General features: G+C 55.2%; 1 protein-coding gene across 15 annotated transcripts in view; it reads left to right on the top strand.

The window, feature by feature from the left end:
• ATP2B2 (ATPase plasma membrane Ca2+ transporting 2) overlaps positions 1-20,579 on the top strand; it is a 378,716-nt gene that overhangs the window by 307,163 nt on the left and 50,974 nt on the right. For 9 of the 15 annotated variants that reach the window (XM_070776831.1, XM_070776846.1, XM_070776832.1 and 6 more), the window contains 6 exons: positions 6,022-6,147; positions 7,772-7,804; positions 8,923-8,982; positions 14,629-14,670; positions 15,485-15,643; positions 18,434-18,648. In XM_070776831.1, coding sequence (XP_070632932.1) covers positions 6,022-6,147; positions 7,772-7,804; positions 8,923-8,982; positions 14,629-14,670; positions 15,485-15,643; positions 18,434-18,648 — 635 coding nt within the window. The remainder of the gene's footprint in view (positions 1-6,021; positions 6,148-7,771; positions 7,805-8,922; positions 8,983-14,628; positions 14,671-15,484; positions 15,644-18,433; positions 18,649-20,579) is intronic. The other 6 variants (XM_070776841.1, XM_070776844.1, XM_070776843.1 and 3 more) reach the window with 4 other exon arrangements.

Genomic DNA, 20,579 nt, shown 5'->3' with positions numbered 1-20,579 from the left:
GCTCCCCAGTGAACCCCAAACAGACACCCAACCCTGCAGCCCTCCTCTGCTCAGGCCGCCGCTCCCTTCATGAGCCCTGAGCTTCAGCCCAGCTGATCCGTGGCCGTCTCCTGCCTTTGCCTGAGCGGGGCCCCAGCCTTCCCTGCTCCCGCTGGTCTAGAGGCCCTTGGGTCTCTGTTGTCTTGTGTTGTTGCTCATCTGTGTGCCTGTCTGCTCCCCCAACTACACTGTGAGCCGGTGGAGGACAGGGACCACCGGGAGCCCCTTGGCACAGAGCGGGACCCCACCACACCCATCCGTCGAGTGAACAAGCGCAGCCCGGACAGGGAGCGACTCGTGGTCAGTCTGTCCGCTCAGCCTCCGCCCGCCCCTCCAGAGTCCCCGAGATGCTGCTTTTAATAGAGGTTGCCCTCCTCCAGCCGGGAGGGACCCTCATCTCCAGGAGACCTGGGTTCCCAGACTTCACTGCTGAGAGGCGATGACTGAAGCCAGACCTCTAACAGAGGACAAAACTGAGGTCCACCAAGGAGAGGGCTGGCCTCAGGTCACTCAGCAAACCAGAAGCAGACCCAGACTGATTCCCAGGGCCCTCCCTCCTCAGCCCAGGGCCTCTCCATCGACCATCTCCTGAGCAGTGTATTCTGAGGGGCTCCTTGGGGACTTAGAGGAGGTGGGGGCCACAGGATGGTGTCCAGAGGACCGTGGACATGGGAGCTTGGTGCACAGCCTAGTCAGGATGCCCCTCCCTAAAAGGGTCTCTGTCCACACCCACAGACCTGTGGCTTATATGCCTCTGGTTCTACTGTTGGAGCTTCGGCCCTTGGGCTTAAACCTCGTCCCCTGCAGGAGATCCTGGAGCTGGGTGGCCCGGTCCACTTGGTTCTTCCTCTGGCAGGAAGGGGCAGCCAGGCTCTGAGGTCCTCGCAGGGGAGGCGGGTGGGCAGTCCAGGGAGCTGTGGGGAGGAGGGCTGGGCTGGATGAAGTCGACCCTTTGTAAAACCATGAAGTGGCTTATGGAGGGGCTGTGGGTCCTCCATTGTGAATGTAACACGTGCCCACCAAGAAAAATACAGAATATGAGGCAGCAGTGGCAACAGAGCTGTGGGAGGCAGAGAGGAAATGCGCTCGATCCTGCCCCCAGGGGCTCAGGGGCCAGGAGGCAGCCCCTGGGGAGACTGCCGGCAGAGGAGACCAGAGAGGTGACATCCTTCTGTGGGGGTCAAGGAAGTCGCCTGAGAGGAGGGGCGTTTGTCCTGAGCCTTGAAGAGGAGGTTTTGGACAAGAAGTGGAAGAAGGGCATTCAGGCGGTGATAACTGTGTGAGCAGAGATGGGCGTGGGGCTGGGGTCGGCGGCGGGACGGAAGGGCCGCTCCCAGTGCTGCCCCCAGGGAGGAGGCGCATGGCTGGAGTCGGTGGTCCAGGGCTCAGAGAAGGGTGAGAGCTGACCCAAGGGTTGCTAATGAAGGCGTCTGGACTTTGGGGAGCTATGGAAGGTGTCTGAGCTGGGGGACGGTAGTCAGAGCTGAGGCTGGGCGTGCTGCTGAGGTGTGGAGGGAGGGGGGACCAGAGGGGGAGGTGATGCCCCCGACTCCTCTGGCCCCTCCAATGCGGAGGCCTGGAGGACCCCCGGGGCTGGGTGGGAGGTGGCCAGCCCTTCTCCCCGACCTCCCTGTGTCCCCGTGTCCCCGTGTCCGGAGGCCGCCTCTCTGGCTTCCTCTTCCTTCCCCCCCTCCTCCCTGCCTCCTGGTGCAGAGCTGCCAGCTCCCTGCTGAGCTGGGAGTGATTAGATCAGAAGGTGATTTGGGGTCTGATTATCTTGGGTGGAAATTGGCCCCCTGTGTCTTTTTCCATCCCGCCCAGGGCCGGGGAGGTGGGGAGCGGCTTCTCTGTCGACACCCAGGCCGAGCCAACTTTTTCACGAACGTGTTTGGGACCAGTGTGTGGCCTTGTTTCTGAGGAAGTGCAGCATCTGACCAACCCGGCAGGGGGCTCTGTCCCTCACCAGCCAGGGACCCTGGACGGGCCACTCCTCCCAGAGCCCCGGGTTTCTCCTCTGCCAGCTGAGGGCCAGCGTGAGAGCTGACGAGATGATTGCACGTGAAGGGTCAGGGTTAAGGTTGGGGTTAGGATCGGGGTGAGGGCACGGGGCCTGGCGTGGAGTAGGTGTCCTGCAGAAGGTCGTGCTGATTCCGTCCCTGCCGTCTACGCCCTGTGAGTGCACTGAAGTGTGCTCACCCCTCACCTTTAAAGATCTGCAGTGACCTCACACCACCCACAGGTGACCTCTCTGCGCCTTAGTTCCTCATCTAATATAGCTGATACGTAATAGTCCATCCTGCCAGCCCCCACACAAGCTGAGCCCGCGCTTGAGAAAGCTTTTTGTCAGCAAGTCACTGTAGTTCCCAAAGCCCCATAATGGGGCCCAGGTCGTGCGTGTGCCCCTCGTGAGGAGAGTGCGCTCCGGCGTCTGCCTGTGATGGGAAGACACCAGGCCTGGGCCTTCCAGCTGGAGTCAGTGTTCGAGAGCTTTCTGTGGTCCCCACTGTTCCCCTGCCTGGCAATGGGCGTGGAGCCTGGGGATGGGCGCAGAGCCTGGGGATGGGCACGGAGCCTGGGGATGGGTGTGGAGCCTGGGGATGGGCATGGAGCCAGTCGCAGAGGGCATCACCTGAGAGCCTGGATTCTGGTACGGCTTGCTAAGCTCCAGGCTGCCTCTGGGAGTCTTCATGACTTCGTTTGCCCTTCATGGATGGACAAACCAACTTTTACCACCTCAAAGGAACTTACTGGAGGATATCTGTCTGTCTGTAAAGCACTTTAAGATCCTGACATCCTAGAGGCCAAATGGCTGGAGCCCCACAAACACGCACACACACACACAACCAGACATGTGTGCAAACATATACACGCACAGACACCATCTCAAAACATGGCTCAGGTCCTAGGAGAAAAAGGAAAGGAGTGGACAAAACCTCTTGAAACGTGAAAATAGATTCCTTGCTTTAAGGAAAGTGCTTTCTGCCCCGACTTAGAACCTGTTGACTCTTATTTTACATGCAATTCTAATGAGTCTGTCCACCTAGACTTCAAGTCTGAAGCAAATTGGGAGAACAAGGAGAAGGCCTTTAGTGACAAGTGACCCTGAAAACAGGAAGAAACGACCATTGATCGTAAGTGGAAACAAGGAAAATCTGAAAACAGCAGAAGGAGTTTGAGAAACAAGTATTCAGGGGTGTTTGGTGTCTGGGCTTGGTGGTCATGGCCGCCTGTCTGATAGACCAGATATAATTCTTCCTGTGCGGCCTGAGGACGGCTGGAGACCCTATACCATGCAGGACTGGATTCTTACCTCTCTGCTGGAGGAGGAGCTACATGCTCGTATGGAGGATTTTCTAGCCAGAGCAGTAAAAAGGAAAAATCACAAAAAGACAAGCGCTTGACAGGCCAAACTTCACTTCCCTAGGTTCTTTACTAAGCAGAGTGCCCACTTGTCAAGAAGAAGTTGACAACAAAGACCCCGAAGATGAGTAAAAGTGGAGCTACTCTGCTCAAAGGCCTCCCTCCCTCCTTCCCCACAGCTCCCCTCAGGCCCCTGGAAGAATTCCAGGACCCTTTGGAACCCAGTTTGAAAAATCTAAAATTCTAGGAAGGGAGTTTGTAACTTTTCTTGTACCATGGACTCCTGGGAAGGTCCGGGGTCATCATCAGTTCAGTTCAGTCGCTCAGTCGTGTCCGACTCTTTGCGACCCCATGAATCGCAGCACGCCAGGCCTCCCTGTCCATCACAAACTCCTGGAGTTCACTCAGACTCATGTCCATTGAGTCAGTGATGCCATCCAGCCATCTCATCCTCTGTCGTCCCCTTCTCCTCCTGCCCCCAATCCCTCCCAGCATCAGGGTCTTTTCCAATGAGTCAACTCTTTGCATGAGGTGGCCAAAGTACTGGAGTTTCAGCTTCAGCATCATTCCTTCCAAAGAAATCCCAGGGCTGATCTCCTTCAGAATGGACTGGTTGGATCTCCTTGCAGTCCAAGGGACTCTCAAGAGTCTTCTCCAACACCACAGTTCAAAAGCATCAATTCTTCGGCGCTCAGCCTTCTTCACAGTCCAACTCTCACATCCATACATGACCACAGGAAAAACCACAGCCTTGACTAGACGGACCTTTGTTGGCAAAGTAATGTCTCTGCTTTTGAATATGCTATCTAGGTTGGTCATAACTTTCCTTCCAAGGAGTAAGCGTCTTTTAATTTCATGGCTGCAGTCACCATCTGCAGTGATTTTGGAGCCCAGAAAAATAAAGTCTGACACTGCTTCCACTGTTTCCCCATCTATTTTCCATGAAGTGATGGGACCAGATGCCATGATCTTCTTTTTCTGAATGTTGAGCTTTAAGCCAACTTTTTCACTCTCCACTTTCACTTTCATCAAGAGGCTTTTTAGTTCCTCTTCACTTTCTGCCATAAGGGTGGTGTCATCTGCATATCTGAGGTTATTGATATTTCTCCTGGCTATCTTGACTCCAGCTTGTGTTTCTTCCAGTCCAGCGTTTCTCATGATGTACTCTGCATATAAGTTAAATAAACAGGGTGACAATATACAGCCTTGACATACTCCTTTTCCTATTTGGAACCAGTCTGTTGTTCCATGTCCAGTTCTAACTGTTGCTTCCTGACCTGCATACAAATTTCTCAAGAGGCAGATCAGGTGGTCTGGTATTCCCATCTCTTTCAGAATTTTCCACAGTTGATTGTGATCCACACAGTCAAAGGCTTTGGCATAGTCAATAAAGCAGAAATAGATGTCTTTCTGGAACTCTCTTGCTTTTTCCATGATCCAGCGGATGTTGGCAATTTGATCTCTGGTTCCTCTGAGATGAAGCCAGGGGTCGGCCACCCCTATTCAGAATAAAGCTTTGAAATACATGAAATACCTTGGATCACAAAGGAAGTCAATTATATTGAAATAGCTAAAGTAATTTTAAAAGAATAAATGTGTGCTATAGTAACATATGTGTTTCTTTATTAGTATACTGAATAACGAGATCCAGCAATCAATATAATAACAGCCTTAGTTATAAAATAAGCATAAGCCTAAAAAGTATCTTATCTTGCTGGCACCTCTGATAGCTCAGCTGGTAATGAATCCACTTGCAATGCAGGAGACCCCAGTTCGATCCCTGGGTTGGGAAGATCCACTGGAGAAGGGAAAGGCTACCCACTCCAGTATTTTGGCCTGGAGAATTCCATGGACTGTATAGTCCATGGGGTCACAAAGAGTTGGACATGACTGAGCAACTTCCACTTTCACTTTCAAAAAGTAAGAGATATTTTTCTTTATTTCAAAAATAAAGAGATATTTTTAAAAACTGTGATTTTTGTAACATGTGTAATGGTGTTGTGGGCACCACTGACACTCCTGGAGTTTATTGCCTTTGTTCTTAATGGAGGAAAAATGCTAAATTTCAGTTTGATGTCTGTGAAAATAAAGATTTCATTGTTTCCTCATCCAAGTTCTCGGAGCGCTGAATTCTTTCCTCAGATCTTTGGGGAGGAAGTGGACTTCATTTTAGGCAGTCCTGCCCAGGGCTTAATTGGCATTTTTCTTGCCAGTTGCAGAATTAAGTAGAATGAGGTATGGTTCTAGATATATCAATAAAGGAAAAGACAAGGGTGGTCCCTGCTTGACCTGTAAGGCAGGGAGAGGAGGAATGGGGAGAGAGAAGAGAGAGGAAGGAACTCACCAGGAATGGGTAGGAGAGAATAAGCCTGAGCTTTCCAGGGGCCTAAGAGCTGAGTACAGCAGTGTTTGAGAACCTGGCTGATCATAGCACTGTCCCAAGGTATAGTCATCTTTAAAGGACCCACTACGATGATACACATTAAAACTTCACTGCAGGTGGTGCCCCAGGACCTCAACAGGCAGATTGCCAGGAGCAGACTGGGACCAGATTCCTCCCACTCCTTGGGGGAGGGGGTCTGGGCTGTGCAATGGTAACTTGGCTTTCATCCCCATCCCTAGGTACCCACGTGATGGAGGGCTCTGGACGGATGGTGGTGACTGCCGTGGGTGTGAACTCTCAGACTGGCATTATCTTTACCCTGCTGGGGGCCGGTGGTGAAGAGGAAGAGAAGAAAGACAAGAAAGGTAAGCCCAGCCCCCTCATGGACCAGGAGAGGAGCTCTTAAGGCCACATTTTTTTTTGTTGATTCTTTCACTCAACAAGTGAGTTATTGAGTGCCTTTTATGTCCACACCCTGTGCCAACAGTTGCCTCCTGCATCCTCGAGGCCCTGCTTGGGCCAGGAGGCTCTGTCTGTTCCATCTCCAGGGTCTTGTCCCAGTCTCTGTCTTGTCGAGTCATGTCATGGGGGGGCTCCCCTTCCCCTCCGAGCCAGGCCAAGGGTGCGGAGCCTTTTCTTCAGTCTCCAGCCTCAAGTGTGACCTGGTCCCATCATCAGCCCTGATATTGAGTAGAAAACCCCACCTGGGCACATTCCTTCACTACTCTCAATTCCACTGGGCAGAGCTGCACACTCAGTGGAGACTCTATCCAGAAATGATAGGGGAGCTTCTGGGGAAGGTGCCTCCAAACCATCTGTTGTGAGCCCCTCTCTGATGCCCCTGGAGCTGCCATCTCAGCTGAGTTCTGTCTCCTCCTCTCCCAGAAGCAAATGTCCTCACTCCATGGGCTCCCCTTGGTGCAGCAGGTTGGCATCTTGGGCTAGAAGTGCCTCTCAGAGCATAGGAGGGCTGGTTGGGAGACGTGAGCCCCAATCCCATCAGACCAGGCCCAAATCTAACATCCAGCCTCTGGTCCAAAACAGCTAGCTACTTACCCGACATTCACACTCGGTCTTGGGGACCCTCCCCCTCTCACAAAGTCTTCAGTCCTTTGTCTCCTTCCCCAAGCCCCACAGGAGGGTCCCCAACATCCAGACCTTCTGGAACCCAGGGGAAGGAGATGAGATAGTAGAAGACCCCGCTTTTGGTTTTAGGGACAACAGGACTAACCTCCAGCTCTCAGAGGTCAGCCAGTCTTGGCCTGGGACACAATCAAAGGTTACTTGTTCCCAGGGCCAAAACCTGTTTCCTACTGGGGTCCTCCTAAGATTATGGCTGCCGCAGCAGCAGGAACAATGGCAGTAAGCTGTGATCTGTGCGAGCTGAGGTTGAAACTGAGGACAAGTCTTGGCCCTGAGGCACAGAGCGCGTCAGGACAGCGTCCACACAGTGAGGTGGCAGCTGTGGCCACCAGCGGCCCCCGGTACAGGCAGTTGGGCAGGATGTAGCAGTTGTGCCCACTCCCTTGGCCTCGCTGGGGCCCGGGTGAGGGCCAGAAATGCCCAGAAGCTCCCACAGGCCAGACTGGTGTTTTTTAAAATGCCGATAAGAAAACAGGCCTCTTCTGCCCGTCATGGGTCAGAGTCCCTCGCTGAATGTTGCCCCATCGACGAGATGCGGACAGCAGTGCAGAAGGAAGAGGTGGGATATGGAGGGGACACGGCAGAGGAAGATGAGGGGCAGCCCAGCCTCTCAGGCCCCTGAGAGCAGACCCGGGGGGTTCCCAGGGCTGGACCCCCTTAGCACTTCCATCCCATCACCCCCACCAGGGACACTGCTTACAGCCCTCCATTTCAGGATGACTCTGGGCATGTCAGAGTGTGTGTGTGTGTGTGTGTGTGTGTGTGTGTGTGTGCATGTGTGGGCGGGCGTGTATGTGGCTGTACATGCTTCTCCTTCATTAACATGTCTCAAAAATCATCACACAGGTGTGAAGAAGGGGGATGGCCTTCAGCTACCAGGTACAGTAAGACACCCCCCAGGGTAGAAGGGGCTTTTAGAAGTAGCAGCAGCCATTGACCCCTGAGCCCTGGCCCCAGACCCCCAGCACACAGCTAGAAGGGTACCCGATGGCTGGGGGCTCTGCCCCCAACCCCAAAACTCCTCTGTGGCCCCATGTGCTGCCAGCCTCACAGGACAGGCCAGCACCCCACGCTGCCCTTCCAGTGCTTCCAGGGCAGATGGTGCCCCCACTGCCTCCAAATCCCAGACAGCCGCACGCCATGTGCGCTCAGCCCCACGTGACCCCACAGAGCCCCTCGCCCCACAGCACGGCCAACTCACCCAGCATCTATTCCCTCTCCTTCCCACAGAACCCGTCTCCCCCCACCCCAAGAGCAAACAGCCAGAGCGAATTTGAGCATCTCATATCATTTTTGATTTCTAAATTAAGGAAATCTCACTAGTACCCTTTCTGTCTCGTGCACAAGATGCAACATGCCTGATGTCATATTTTAAGTGGTGGGACATCTCCTACGGGCAAGACCAAGGCAGCCTTTTGAGCATCAGTCAGGAAAGGAGGAGTTGGCCACGGGCAGTGGCCTGAGTCAGACGCACGCATCCGAGGTCACTGCAGTGAAAGATGTCCTTCCAGGACACAGCAACCATCACAACAAATGCCCATTCGGAACGGTCAGTGCTATTACTGCACCCGTGCCGAATCGACTCCTGGCCATGGGTCCCTCTGGCCGTGATGGTCAGCCAGTGCCCTCCCGCACCTTCATAGAACCCTCACTGACAGAGAGACCTGCCCTGTTGGTTGGGCCAACGGGACGCCTGGGTCCAGACCTCACACCGACCATCCCACCTACCCACATTGATCATCCTCCATATTTTATTTCAAAGACCCTCCATGTCTGAGTTTCTCCCCACCGACTTGTGTGTCATCTCCACGGGAACGTTTCACCCACCCACCACCCACCCCCACATTTGAGTTTCTTGATTTCCGGCAGAGATGTGTGTTTCTGACCACAGTCACGTCACTCCCCGCACGTTGGTTCGCGTCTACTGTTGCTGCTGTCTGCACTGCTGCTCTCCTCCATTTTGACCGCTGCATTTTTCATCCCTCCCACCCCCACAGCGGCCGATGGTGCGGCAGGTTCAAATGCTGCAGATAGTGCAAATACCAGCCTAGTCAATGGTACGTCTCCCACCCCGCCCCCGGGGAGCTCTCGGTCTTGGGCGATGGGCGCCTCCCCACCCTCAGCTCTGGGCTTTGCTCTCCCTGTTCGGGATGGCCCAGACTTGGATGTGCATGGGCAGCTCGGGGACGGTCGTCCTCTCACACACAGGGCAGGTGCTTAAGAGAGAAGCCACCCCCGGGCAACCAGCTCGGCTCCCACCAGCAGTGGTCACCGTTGGGGCCTTGATCCCCGGTGAGCCCGGAAGAGGGACGTGACCTTGGCTTCAGATCTGGTCCCCTCTCCCTCCCTGGAAGCAGCGTCCCTCCCTGCGTGGCCCTCTCCTAAGCACATTCCTGGTCCCGGCTTGGGGGAAGAAGGCCCGGGGTCAGGACCCGGGCTGAGGCTGGCCTCTGGGTCCCCAGTGCAGGCTCCCATCCTCGACTCTAACCATTCCCTCGAGGCAGGGGGACCCAGGCCTGCGTTCAGCTCCTGGGCCCCGCCCTGTAGCATGGCTGAGCCACTAGGACACGTTCTTCTCTTCTTTCGTGGAGTGAACGGGCAGGGGGTTCGCTTGGGCTTGGGCCCAGTTCTGTCCCTCGGGTGTGGACTGGTATTTCTTGCTGTTGCCTGCGCTGGAGCATCTGTCCTGAGTCTCTGCATTCTTACCGGCCCTCTCGGGGATGGGCAATGGGGGTAAGGGCTGCCCCTGTAGCTTGGGTCTGCATCTCACCCTCCTTACACACAGGCAGGAAGGAACTCCTTTCACTGGCCTCCGCACCTTTGGAAGATTTCACACCTCTATACCCTCCCATCTTCTCTGGTCATCCCCGTCCCCAAGTCAGGTGGCATAAAGTTACCTGGTCTGCTCCTAAGAGCTTTTAGGGCTCGGTCATGAAACCATTGCCCCCGAGAATTGAAGGGAAGGGAAAGCTCTTTCTTTCCCCAGTGTCGCTCATCCCAGGAACTGAGCATCCATCATGTCATTTACTCCTCACCACTCCCAGAAAACATGGAGCTGTGGTTCTGCCTCCCCTGTCCCACGCCTCTGGCCGAGCCACTCGGATTCAAAGTGACCCAAGCTGGAAGCAGCTAGCAGATGTCAGGGGCTGGGCAACACCCCTCTGTGAGCAGCACCTGGCCAGGAAGGGCTAATTCGGGTGTGGGTCTGTTTCAGGCACAGGAAGAGAAAAGAGGACAGCCTGGGGCGTGGGAGGTGTCACATGTGAGGGAGGGGCGGTGCTGGTGCTTTAGCTGCTAAGTCTTCTCCGACTCTTGCCGCCCCATGGACTGTAGCCTGCCAGGCTCCTCTGTCCGTGAGATTTTCCCGGCAAGAGTACTGGAGTGGGTTGCCATTCCCCTCTCCAGGGGATCTTTTCAACCCAGGGATAAAACCCGGGTCTCCCGCATTGAAGACTGAGCCACCAGAGAAGCCCTAACAGGGAGAAATAATATAGGCAAATCCATGTGGGGGAGGGAGAGGGGAAGGAGGAAACAGGAAGTGACGTCCTGCTTCCCCCCACCCCTCCTGGGTGATGAATCTGCTGGGACCACATCCAGACTGGTGGGTCTCAAAAAGGCAGGAGCCTCACTTCCAGTTCAAGCCAAAAACGTCCATATATTCCCAAGAAAAACTGTAGGAAAAGATGGGGAAACATCATTTCTTACCCACTTTCTGTGCACCAGGCACTTGCAAGCGTCTCATTTAATCCTCATGATAACCCTATGGGTCAGTGTTTTGTCCCCACTTTAAAATGAGGAAACTGAGTCTCATGGAGATCAAGACACTAGTCCAAGTTCACAGAGCTAGGCAGTGGCAAAGCTGCGACGTGAAGCCAGGCCTACCTGGCTCTAAAGTGTGTGCCGCTCTTCCTGGTGTAAATTTCACATGATGTAGGGACTTTCCCTGGCGGTCCCGGGGTTAAGACTTCAGCTTCCAATGCAGGGGGTGCGAGTCCAATTCCCGGTCAGAGAGCTAAGATTCCCATGTGCCTCGCGCCCAGAAAAACCAAAACATAAGCAGTACTGTTCCAGATTCAATAAGGACTTTTAAAATGGTCCACATCCTCAAAAAAAGAAAAGCTTTAAAAAATAAATAAATAAACTTCACAAGCACATTAAGAAGTCTCCCCTGCAAGGAAAGGATCCTGTGGTCAAAACTGTTTTGAGAACCACTGGGTAGAATTGGTTTCCTTCTTGTTGCAGAAAGACAGCCTCTATCGTGCTGTGGGATAGAGTTAGAGTCACACAGGGCTTCCCAGACTGACGTGGCTGCAGGACCCTTCCTGGCTGAATGTCGTGGGATTGGTAGACCCCCCCAAAATACTTTGGAGCCGGTGCAGCCGGTGCTCTAAGCTGTTGTTACTCGAATTGTGACCGGAGGCCCGCATGCTCCTGGGCATCTCCCAGGAGCTCGTTAGAAATGCAGACTCTCAGGCCCCACCCAGACCTAGCGAATGAGAACCTGCCTTCTGACGCACCCTCCAGGCTCCAGGTAGAGGGCACTGAAGGCTGAGGGGGCTAAGCTGAGCTTTGTGAGTGAGAGAATGGACCATTCCTTTCCACTCTTTGATCTGAGCCCAGTCAAGATGCCCTGGATGTGGAAGACACACTCAGCTGGCAGGATGCCCCCTCCTCGCTCCACTCCCCCCAAGCCCCTCCCAACTGAGCACTAAGGGGTGTCCCATTCATTTTGGAGGCATTATAATTGCCATTTTAATTTTATTATTTATTTTATATTTATTGACATGCGTGCGTGCGTGCTAAGTCGCTTCAGTCATGTCTGACTCTTTGCAACCCCATGGACTACAGCCCATCAGGCTCCTCTGTCCATGGGATTCTCCAGGCAAAAACACTGGAGTGGTTTGCCATGCCCTCCTCCAAGGGATCTTCCTGACCCAGGGATAGAATGAGCATCTCTTGTGTCTCCTGCATTGGCAGGCGGGTCCTTTACCACTAACGCCAGCTGGGAAACCCATTTATTGATATATCACTATTGAATACATCACTTTTAATCATGATTTTAAGTGACACGTTGCTCTTAACACTGGACACTTACAGGGTACTTTGCAGTGCTTTTCATAAGCATCACCTTGGTTGAAATTTTTGCATTTCACAGGGGCACAAATGTAGGCACAGGTAAGAGAAGTGACGCCTCCCAGTTCTCCTAGTTAGCAGTCTGTCTCCTCAAAGCTTGTTTATGGGATCTCCATGGACCCTCCACGTCGAGGCTTTCTGCGCCCATGACCCTCACAGTGCACAGAGAGGACCGATCCATTTGGTAGAAATGTATCTGGCATCTGATGCAGAGAGGCCTCTGGGTCTCCACCCCGGTCCCCCATCCTGGGTCCTGTCCTCCATCCCAACTCCTCTGAATCAGCCCATCTTCCAGGTCCCATGGGGGGCCAGAGCAGCACCCCACCACCGTTCCAGGGCCAGGCAAGCACCGATTTGGCTAAGGAGAGCCCCCAAATGAGCCCTTGCTTCTAAGAAACCGGGCCAGCTGCGCCCAAGTGCCCCCAGGACACGGCTCCCTCCCTCAAACATATGCATTGTTGATTATTTTTCTGGCCACATGATCGCTATGGAAATAAAAGAGGAAATTGCTAGCTTGGTTAATGGGCGCACGTGGGCTATTGCATCTGATAATGTGCAGTGCAAACAAAGGTCCCTCTGTGCCCTCGCACACCAGCTACTGAAGCCGAGTCCTCTGGTGCCTTTTAGCCCAGTTAGTAAAATTACGTTTAAAAATAAAAACAACTGTTGTAGTTCATTCCATTCGGCTCCGAGAAGCCTTCTTCTGTGTTGTTTCTTAATCTGGTAGAAAGGATTTTAGAATAGAGGGATGAGGGCCTTTCTCTTTCAACCCCAGGGCAGGTCACTGACCCTTTGCTAGCAGGCTCAATGGGAACAGCCCAGCACTGTTGCAGAGACCGTATGGAGCTGGCACCCAGCAAGCTGCTGCTTCCCTCTGAGGCAGTCGGTGTAACGTGGATGTGGTGTAGGGACCACAGTGTTTAGAGGGTCGTCAGGATGCTCTGTAAATGACAGCTGCCTCTGAACCTCCCTCAGCCCCAGTTTCCTCGTTGTAAAATGAGAGGGATGAAAGCCCCTCCCGCCCCACCCTACAGGGTACCAGGAAAACTGACAAGACGTGAGACACTTGCAAACGGCCAAACACTGCTGGGCGGGTGGTTCTCACTAAAAGGTAACTTTTAGGTGCTCCGGGAGGCAAGATGACAGCCCCTTGTCACGGAGGTGGAAGCCAAGCTGGGAGCAGTGAAGTCACAGGGCTAGCTGCTCCTGAAACAGCAGCTTCAGGAGCCCAGTCCCACCAGTGCCACGTCAGTGCCCACCCTACCTCAGGCTCAGGGGATGGTGGGTAGCTGCTTTCTCCCAAGGGGGGGCAAAAATGTGCATACACTTTGGGGCCAGCTGTCCGCTCACCTGCAGAGAGCTGGCAGAGCCCCCGCTGAGCGTCCCTCCCCAAGCCGCAGCTTTTTATCTGTGGGTATGATCCGGAGCGCCCCAGTAGGCATGTGGTGAGGACCAGCTGAAATCACGGAGGTCATGTATGGGCCTGGCCCACGGACTGTGAGGACGTCCTTCACGGTGATTATCCAGGAGTGGTGAGGGGTTCAGCGACCTTCTCTGAGTCCTCCTGAGGTGGCCAGCCATCGGGCGAAGCCCAGGGTGAGCCAGGGGACAGGAGGATGCCCCCATCCTTGCAGGACCAGCAGGTGCGGGTAGGTGTCTCATTACCAGGTAGCAGTCACCAATACCTCCCGCCCTGTGAATGCAGCCCACATGCTCTGGGCTGACTTGGGGAGGCAGTCTCCCACGTGGCCCGTTTACAGGGTGGGGAGCCCCAGACTCAGCACTAGACACCATCTGACTGATGGAGCTGAGGGTAGGGGGCACCCAGGGGTTCCCACCAAGCCAACTTCACCTCTCTGCTGTGGCCCGAACTAGGCAACCTCGAGTGACGAGCACACACTTTAGTGGAGGGGTGTGGTGGGGTAGCTTCCCCTCGGGCGCTACGGCATGGCCCCAAACACCTGTGGGTGCCTCCGAGCCCACTGCTGGGAACCTCTGCACACCCTTTGCCTGAATCACTCTCAGTGAGGCTGAGGGTCGGGGGGAGGGTTGTCCATGTCGTGGCTTCGTCCTCCACCACCAGGAGGAAGAGGAGCTGGAATCATCTCTCCCGGAGCCAGAAGCTAAGGAGCACATTGACCAAACGCCTCCCTGTTCTAGAATCAACCTCTCTCTCTCTCTCTCTGTTTCCTTTTGCCTCTTCTCAGCCCACATAAAGCACCAACCAAATTCCAAATTCATCACTGGGAACCTGAGATCTCTTATTCCTTCTGCTTGTGTGGTCCCTTTACCCTAAAGGCTGCTGTCTAATCTGTAAAATACTCATGGCCAACATAATCCCCACGGAAGCCCCCGCTCTACACCCTCAGAGAATCAAGAGAGACCCTGCAGTCCCCGCAGGTTTGCTCTTGCCTGGGGGGCCTCCCCGGCATCCCCGTACTGAGGGCAGAGCCGGCTCGGCCCTCCCCACCCCCCAACTGACATGAACGTCCGTGGCCCTGTTGCGTCTTCATGGTGACCGATGTGTGTTGTCTGTTCTCTGTCGTCTGTTCAAATTCTTTGTCGTGTAGGTAAAATGCAGGATGGCAATGCGGACGCCAGCCAGAGCAAAGGTAACCCTTTTGTATTAACCTGGTCCCTGCGGCCCCTCCCTGCCGGTTCTAGGGGCCACAGCAGAGACAGACGTCTACACCTGTGGGCGCCTGACGTCTCTGGGCGGGGGGGTAGCTGTGATCTCGTGGTACCAGGACAAATGGAAGTGGCACTGTCCTCACGACAGTCCACCCGCAAGCCAGTGTCTCCCCTGCTTTGAGCTGTATCCCCGTTCAGCTGAAGGCTTGAAGCTGGTTCTTCAGGATCTTCAGGGGCCAAGGGGTCGGGCTCCAAGCCCACCAGTCAGGGCTGTGCTGAAGGAGCAGGGTCTTGGAACCCGTGGATGAGGACACACTCCTCCACTTTTCAAGCCGCTTTTGTCCCTTCTGTCTAGTGACTACTCAATATTCCAGCAACACGGCCCAAGGACCAACTGGGCAGAGCCCAAGCCTGTGTCTTGTCTGATGCGGAAAAGCTGAAGAGCCCTTTGGGAAAGGGCTGGTAGACTTGTTCAGGCCCAGAGACGCCCCCAGCCCCTTCATGCTGCAAATCCAGGGTGGAGCCGTGTCACTCCGTGCTGTGTTCTGTGGCCCTGGGTCCAGGGTCTCCAGCAGAGAGAGGCCGACCCCCTCATCACACAGAATCTGTGCCGGCCATGCAGGGGGGCTCAGGCGGGGGAGTGAGGCTCTCACCGTGCTCCCCTGGGCAGGGGGCTGGGTGCCGACACCCGCACCCTGCAGGCTAACCTGTGGGTGTGCATGTCTGTGTGTGTGCACGTGTCTGTGTGTGCGTGTGTGTGCGTGTGTACATATGTGTGTGATCTGCTCCCTGCAGCCAAACAGCAGGACGGGGCGGCCGCCATGGAGATGCAGCCCCTCAAGAGTGCCGAGGGGGGAGACGCTGATGACAAGAAGAAGGCCAACATGCACAAGAAGGAGAAGTCGGTGCTGCAGGGCAAGCTCACCAAGCTGGCCGTGCAGATCGGCAAGGCGGGTGAGCGTGCGCCCTGGCGGATGGCATGGGGCTGGGGGGACACAGGGCATGCAGGGGGATCCCCAGGGCAGAGCCCTGCCCCTGGCTGGGCCTTGGCTACCTCATCTGCAAAGAGGGGCTTGCAGGAGACCCACCCTTGTCAGCCATGGCAACCAGTCTGAGTCCTGATATAGCAGGCACCTCAGCTGGCACTTAGGCGCAAGAGTGAAGCGTGGGCTCTGGGGGCAGCCTGCCTGCATTCTCGTTGAGCTCCAGCTCTGAGGTCTTGAGCAAGTACCTTCACCAAGCTCTGAGCCTCCACTCCCAGTCTGTGGACTTGGGCTCCTGTAGCCCCCACTTCACAGGTTGCTGTGAGGAGTAAAGGAGATTATTTACATGTACAGGCAAGGGTGGTGGCTGGATGTGGGCAGACCCTGTAGGAGTTGGCCAGGCAGGCTTTATCCTGAGGACATTGGGAGCCCTGGAGGAGGTGTGAGCAAGGATGGAGTTGAGCTCTATGATGACCACCCCCAGCTGCCATGCACAGGAAAGATTGGGAAGATCGAGGGCAGTGCTAGGAGCCCAGGGAGAAGCCCCTTGTCTGAGCCCCAACATAAGATGGTTGGATGGCATTGCCAACTCAATGGACACGAGTTTGAGCAAACTCCGGGAGGTAGTGAAGGACAGAGGAGCCCGGTGTGCTGCAGTCCATGGGGTCGCAAAGACTCAGACACGACTGAACAACAACACGAGCCAGGTTTCCCAACCGAGTTGATAGCTACAGTTGACAGCTGATGACGGCCGTTCTGGCCCCCAAAGCCGAGCCCGGCTACACGGTGAGCCCTGCCCGCCCGACATGGTCTTGGCCTCTCCTCCTGGGTAAGGATATGGCAAACACCACGGCCTCCCCACCTGGCTGCCTGCTCTTCCACGGCTGTCTCCCAGCTCTAATTATAGGCACCGCAGTGTGGAGAAGAGAGGCAAATTGCAGGCTTGGCTGTCTATATTTAAACTCAGGGGCCTGGTGACAGCTCCCGGCTGCCGGGAGCTTGGCATCCCGCCCCTGCGACTGTCAGACGGGGCTCGAGCTGGCTCTTCAACTCCACAGCTGGCAGTGGGGGCGGGCGGCAATGGGTCTGGGGATTTCCTCCATCCCCACCACAGGGAAGGCTCCACGGCAGCGTGGTGCTGGAGGGCAGGGAGCAGAGCCGTGAGAAGCATCCCATGGCCTTCCCTGTCCTGGTTCATCCCCTCCGCCACTCAGTCAGCCCTGCCAGGCGTGGGGCACAGAGTCGCACCCTTCTGGTTCACATCCCACTTCTGCTCCTCTCCTGGGATGGATTCCCTGCAAGCAGAGCCTGAGATGGGTGGGCACAGGGTTTGGGGAGGGGTGCTCTCACGGGGAGACCTGGAAAGGGTCTGGAATGCCACAGAGCCTAGGAAGACTCAGACTGAGCCGAGGTTTCCGGAGAAATCCCAGTCCCCACCTGATCCCACAGGGAGCTCTGGAGCATGAAAACCTCTACAGGGCCCAACCCGCACTGCAGCAAGGCGGCTGGGCTTCTGGACCCCCACGTCAGCCCCTGGGCATTGGCCATCAGATTGGGCTGGGTGGAACTGCCACGCACTTTTTGACAAGGAGACGCCAGTCTCCTCTGGCAGAGGCTGCAGGTGTGGGCAGCTTCAGCTACACCTGCACAGCACTGAGGTGGATGGGGGTGGTTGGGCACATGGGGCTGGCAAGAGGGATCTGGGTGAATAGCTACCTGCAGGTACTAATTCGACAGTGCCTCCCTGGCCTGTGGCCTCGGGCACATCACTTCCCTTCCCTGCTGTTGTTCAGTCACCCAGTTGTGTCCAACTCTGTGACTCCATGGACTGCAGCACGCCAGGCTTCCCTGTCCTTCACTATCTCCCGGAGTTTGCTCAGACTCATGTCCATTGAGTCAGTGATGCCATCCAAACATCTCATCCTCTGTTGCCCCTTCTCCTCCTGCCTTCAATCTTTCCCAGCATGGTGATCTTTTCCAATGATTCGGCTCTTCGCGTCAGGTTACCAAAGTATTGGAGCTTTAGCATCAGTCCTTCCAATGAATATTCAGGACTGATTTCCTGTAGGATTTACTGGTTTGATCTCCTTGCAGTCCAAGGGACTCTCAAGAGTCTTCTCCAGCACCACAATTCGAAAGCATAAATCCTTCGGTGCTCAGCCTTCTTTACGGTCCAGCTCTCACATCCATACGTGACCACGGGAGTTATCCTCTTAGTGTATTTGTTTGTTTCTTGTTTGTGTCCTCCTCTAGAATCTCAGCTTCCCAAGGGCAGGGACTCTGTCTCTTTACTACCTCGTCCCTTGTTCCTAGAATAGGAAACAGTGTGTGCCTGAATGAAGGAGGAAATAGGTGGTGCTCTCTGTACATCCTGCAGTGCGAGAGCACCGTGCTACTGCTGCTGCTGCCAAGTCGCTTCAGTCGTGTCCGACTCTGTGCTAGCATTCCTTATTCGCATGCTCACTCAGCACCTGTTGTATGTTCAACACTGTACCCGGCAATTTACATCCATTCATTGTATTTGATTCTTATAAAACCACATGGGATAAATACACATCCCCACTGTACAGAGGAGGAAACTGAGGCTCTTTGAGGATCAAGCACTTGCCCCAAGGCCACCAGGTTGAGCTGGCATGTGAGCTAGGGCCTGTCTGACCCCAGAGCCCTTGGAGCCAAGGGTTGGCTGGGTCCACATCTCCCTTCCCAGGGCCCCTTGCCCCCAGGAGGGCCCCTGACAGGCTTCCTCCCCGCCGTGTCACAGGCCTGGTGATGTCAGCCATCACGGTGATCATCCTGGTGCTCTACTTCACCGTGGACACCTTCGTGGTCAACAAGAAGCCGTGGCTCCCTGAGTGCACACCTGTCTACGTGCAGTACTTCGTCAAGTTCTTCATCATCGGTGTGACGGTGCTGGTGGTCGCCGTGCCCGAGGGGCTCCCTCTGGCCGTCACCATCTCCCTGGCCTACTCGGTGAAGGTGAGGAGTGGGGAGCAGGACAGGCCGGCTGATGCCACCTAGCTGGGAGTCTGAGGGGTGGCTGGCAGGGCCAGTGCCGGGGGCTGCGAGGAGAGCTAAACAGAAAGGAGTGGGCACGTTGGAAGCTCAGAGAGAGAGGCTGCATCTGGGAGCCCCAAACTCACAGGCCTCCAGGAGAGCCGCACCCTGGCCAAGGGGACAGCCGTTATTCAGCCCAGCCAGGTGTCCCCTTGTAGTGATGGGGCCCAGTGTTGCCAGATATTCACATTTTTCTAAGAGAAGCCAGAAAGCTGGACTTCATATAAGCCCTCCTGACTTTTAAACACTGACAATCAACTCAGGTCTGAACAGTAAATTAGACGCAGGTATTCCCTGTACGGTTGTGTCCGACTGTTTGCGACCCCATAAACTGTAGCCCGCCAGACTCCTCTGTCTATATGGGATTCTCCAGGCAAGAATACTGGAGTGGGTAGCCATTTCCTTCTCCAGGGGATCTTCCCCACCCAGAGATGGAACCCGGGTCTCCTGCATTGCAGGCAGAGTCTTTACCATCTGAGCCACCAGGGAAGCCAGACCCACACTCATCCCTTCCCATCAAATGTTGGCTGGAGTGTGGTCATCACACAGCTGTAGGCCCCACTTAGCCACAGTACTTGTGGGACTAAGCTTGGAGTTTGCTTCCTCAAGTTCGAAAGAGATAAGCCTAAAATAAAAAGGATGTCTGGTTTTAAGAAAGCCCCTCCTCTCAAGAGATGGGCTAAAAATAGGAGGTCTTAAAAGTAGTTCAATAAAGGGCTCGTGCTTAGTCGTTCAATTGTGCCCAAGTCTTTTGCAGCCCCCTGGACTGAAGCCCGCCTGTCTCCTCTGTCCATGGGATTTCCCAGGGAGGAATACTGGAGTGGGTTGCCATTTCCTGCTCCAGGGGATCTTCCTAACCCAGGGATTGGACTCATGTCTCCTGGCAGGCGGATTCTTTACCACTGAGCCAGCAGGGAAGCCAATAAAGGGCAAGTGGGCCCAGGAGTGCCTTGGGTCTGGGGGTGCTCCTGAGTGCCACCCTGATAACAGAGCCCCACGTTCCCCTGCTCCCAGGCCCGTGGCCATGGGCAGAGCCCAAACACGGGGGTGTGGGGGCTGGCATCATCTCGTGAGCACAGGTGTCTGACCCTCTTGGGGGCACTTGCAAGCCAGGCTCATCCCCAGATCCCCACACCTCATTCCTCATCTTGCCTCAGCCCAATGATTGCCCCACCTCGATGGGCAGGGCCCTGTGCTCCTGTTTCCCAGGGCCCCTAGGCCAGGATGTGCCTGCGAGAGCAGAGGCCAGGGCTGTTTATAAACAAGGCATTCACTCTGAGTCGTTGGCAGAGCCGACCGAGGGCATGGTCAGTTTCCAAGTTGGAATTTGGGCTTGGCTGGCCGATGTAATTTCATACAGAAAAGAGCTCTCAGGGCAGTGCCAGGAAGTGGCAGGTCTGTGTAAAAGGACACCGTCCTTATCGTCTCCTTGTTTTGGGGTTCTCTAAGAAACTCCATCCCACAAACCAAAGCCCAAACAGATCACAACACAAGGCTGATCCGGGGGCCTGAGGATGGAGACCTCGTGCTGCTATGAGTCTGGACCCCACCCCACCCAGTGGGGACCCAGGTCCCCTTAAAGGTCATAAATGGTGTCGGGGGGTCCACTTAGAGACCTTGTTGCCTCTACACCTGTGGTCTGTGTCTCCAGCACCTGTGCCTTCAGCTGCCTTAGGTAGTGTTACTTATACAGTCACTTGATAAACTGAGTACAGCCCCCGCCCGCCACCCAGGAGAGAGGCAAACTCTCCACTTTCTGAGCCTGGACCTACCCCTTGGCCGTGTGTGCTCAGTCGTGTCTGACTCTTTGTGACCCCATGGACTGTAGCCCACCAGGCTCCTCTGTCCATGGG

Source organism: Bos indicus, chromosome 22, assembly GCF_029378745.1.
Source record: "Bos indicus isolate NIAB-ARS_2022 breed Sahiwal x Tharparkar chromosome 22, NIAB-ARS_B.indTharparkar_mat_pri_1.0, whole genome shotgun sequence".
Lineage (NCBI taxonomy): Eukaryota > Metazoa > Chordata > Mammalia > Artiodactyla > Bovidae > Bos > Bos indicus.
This window is presented reverse-complemented; position numbering and strand designations above follow the sequence as displayed.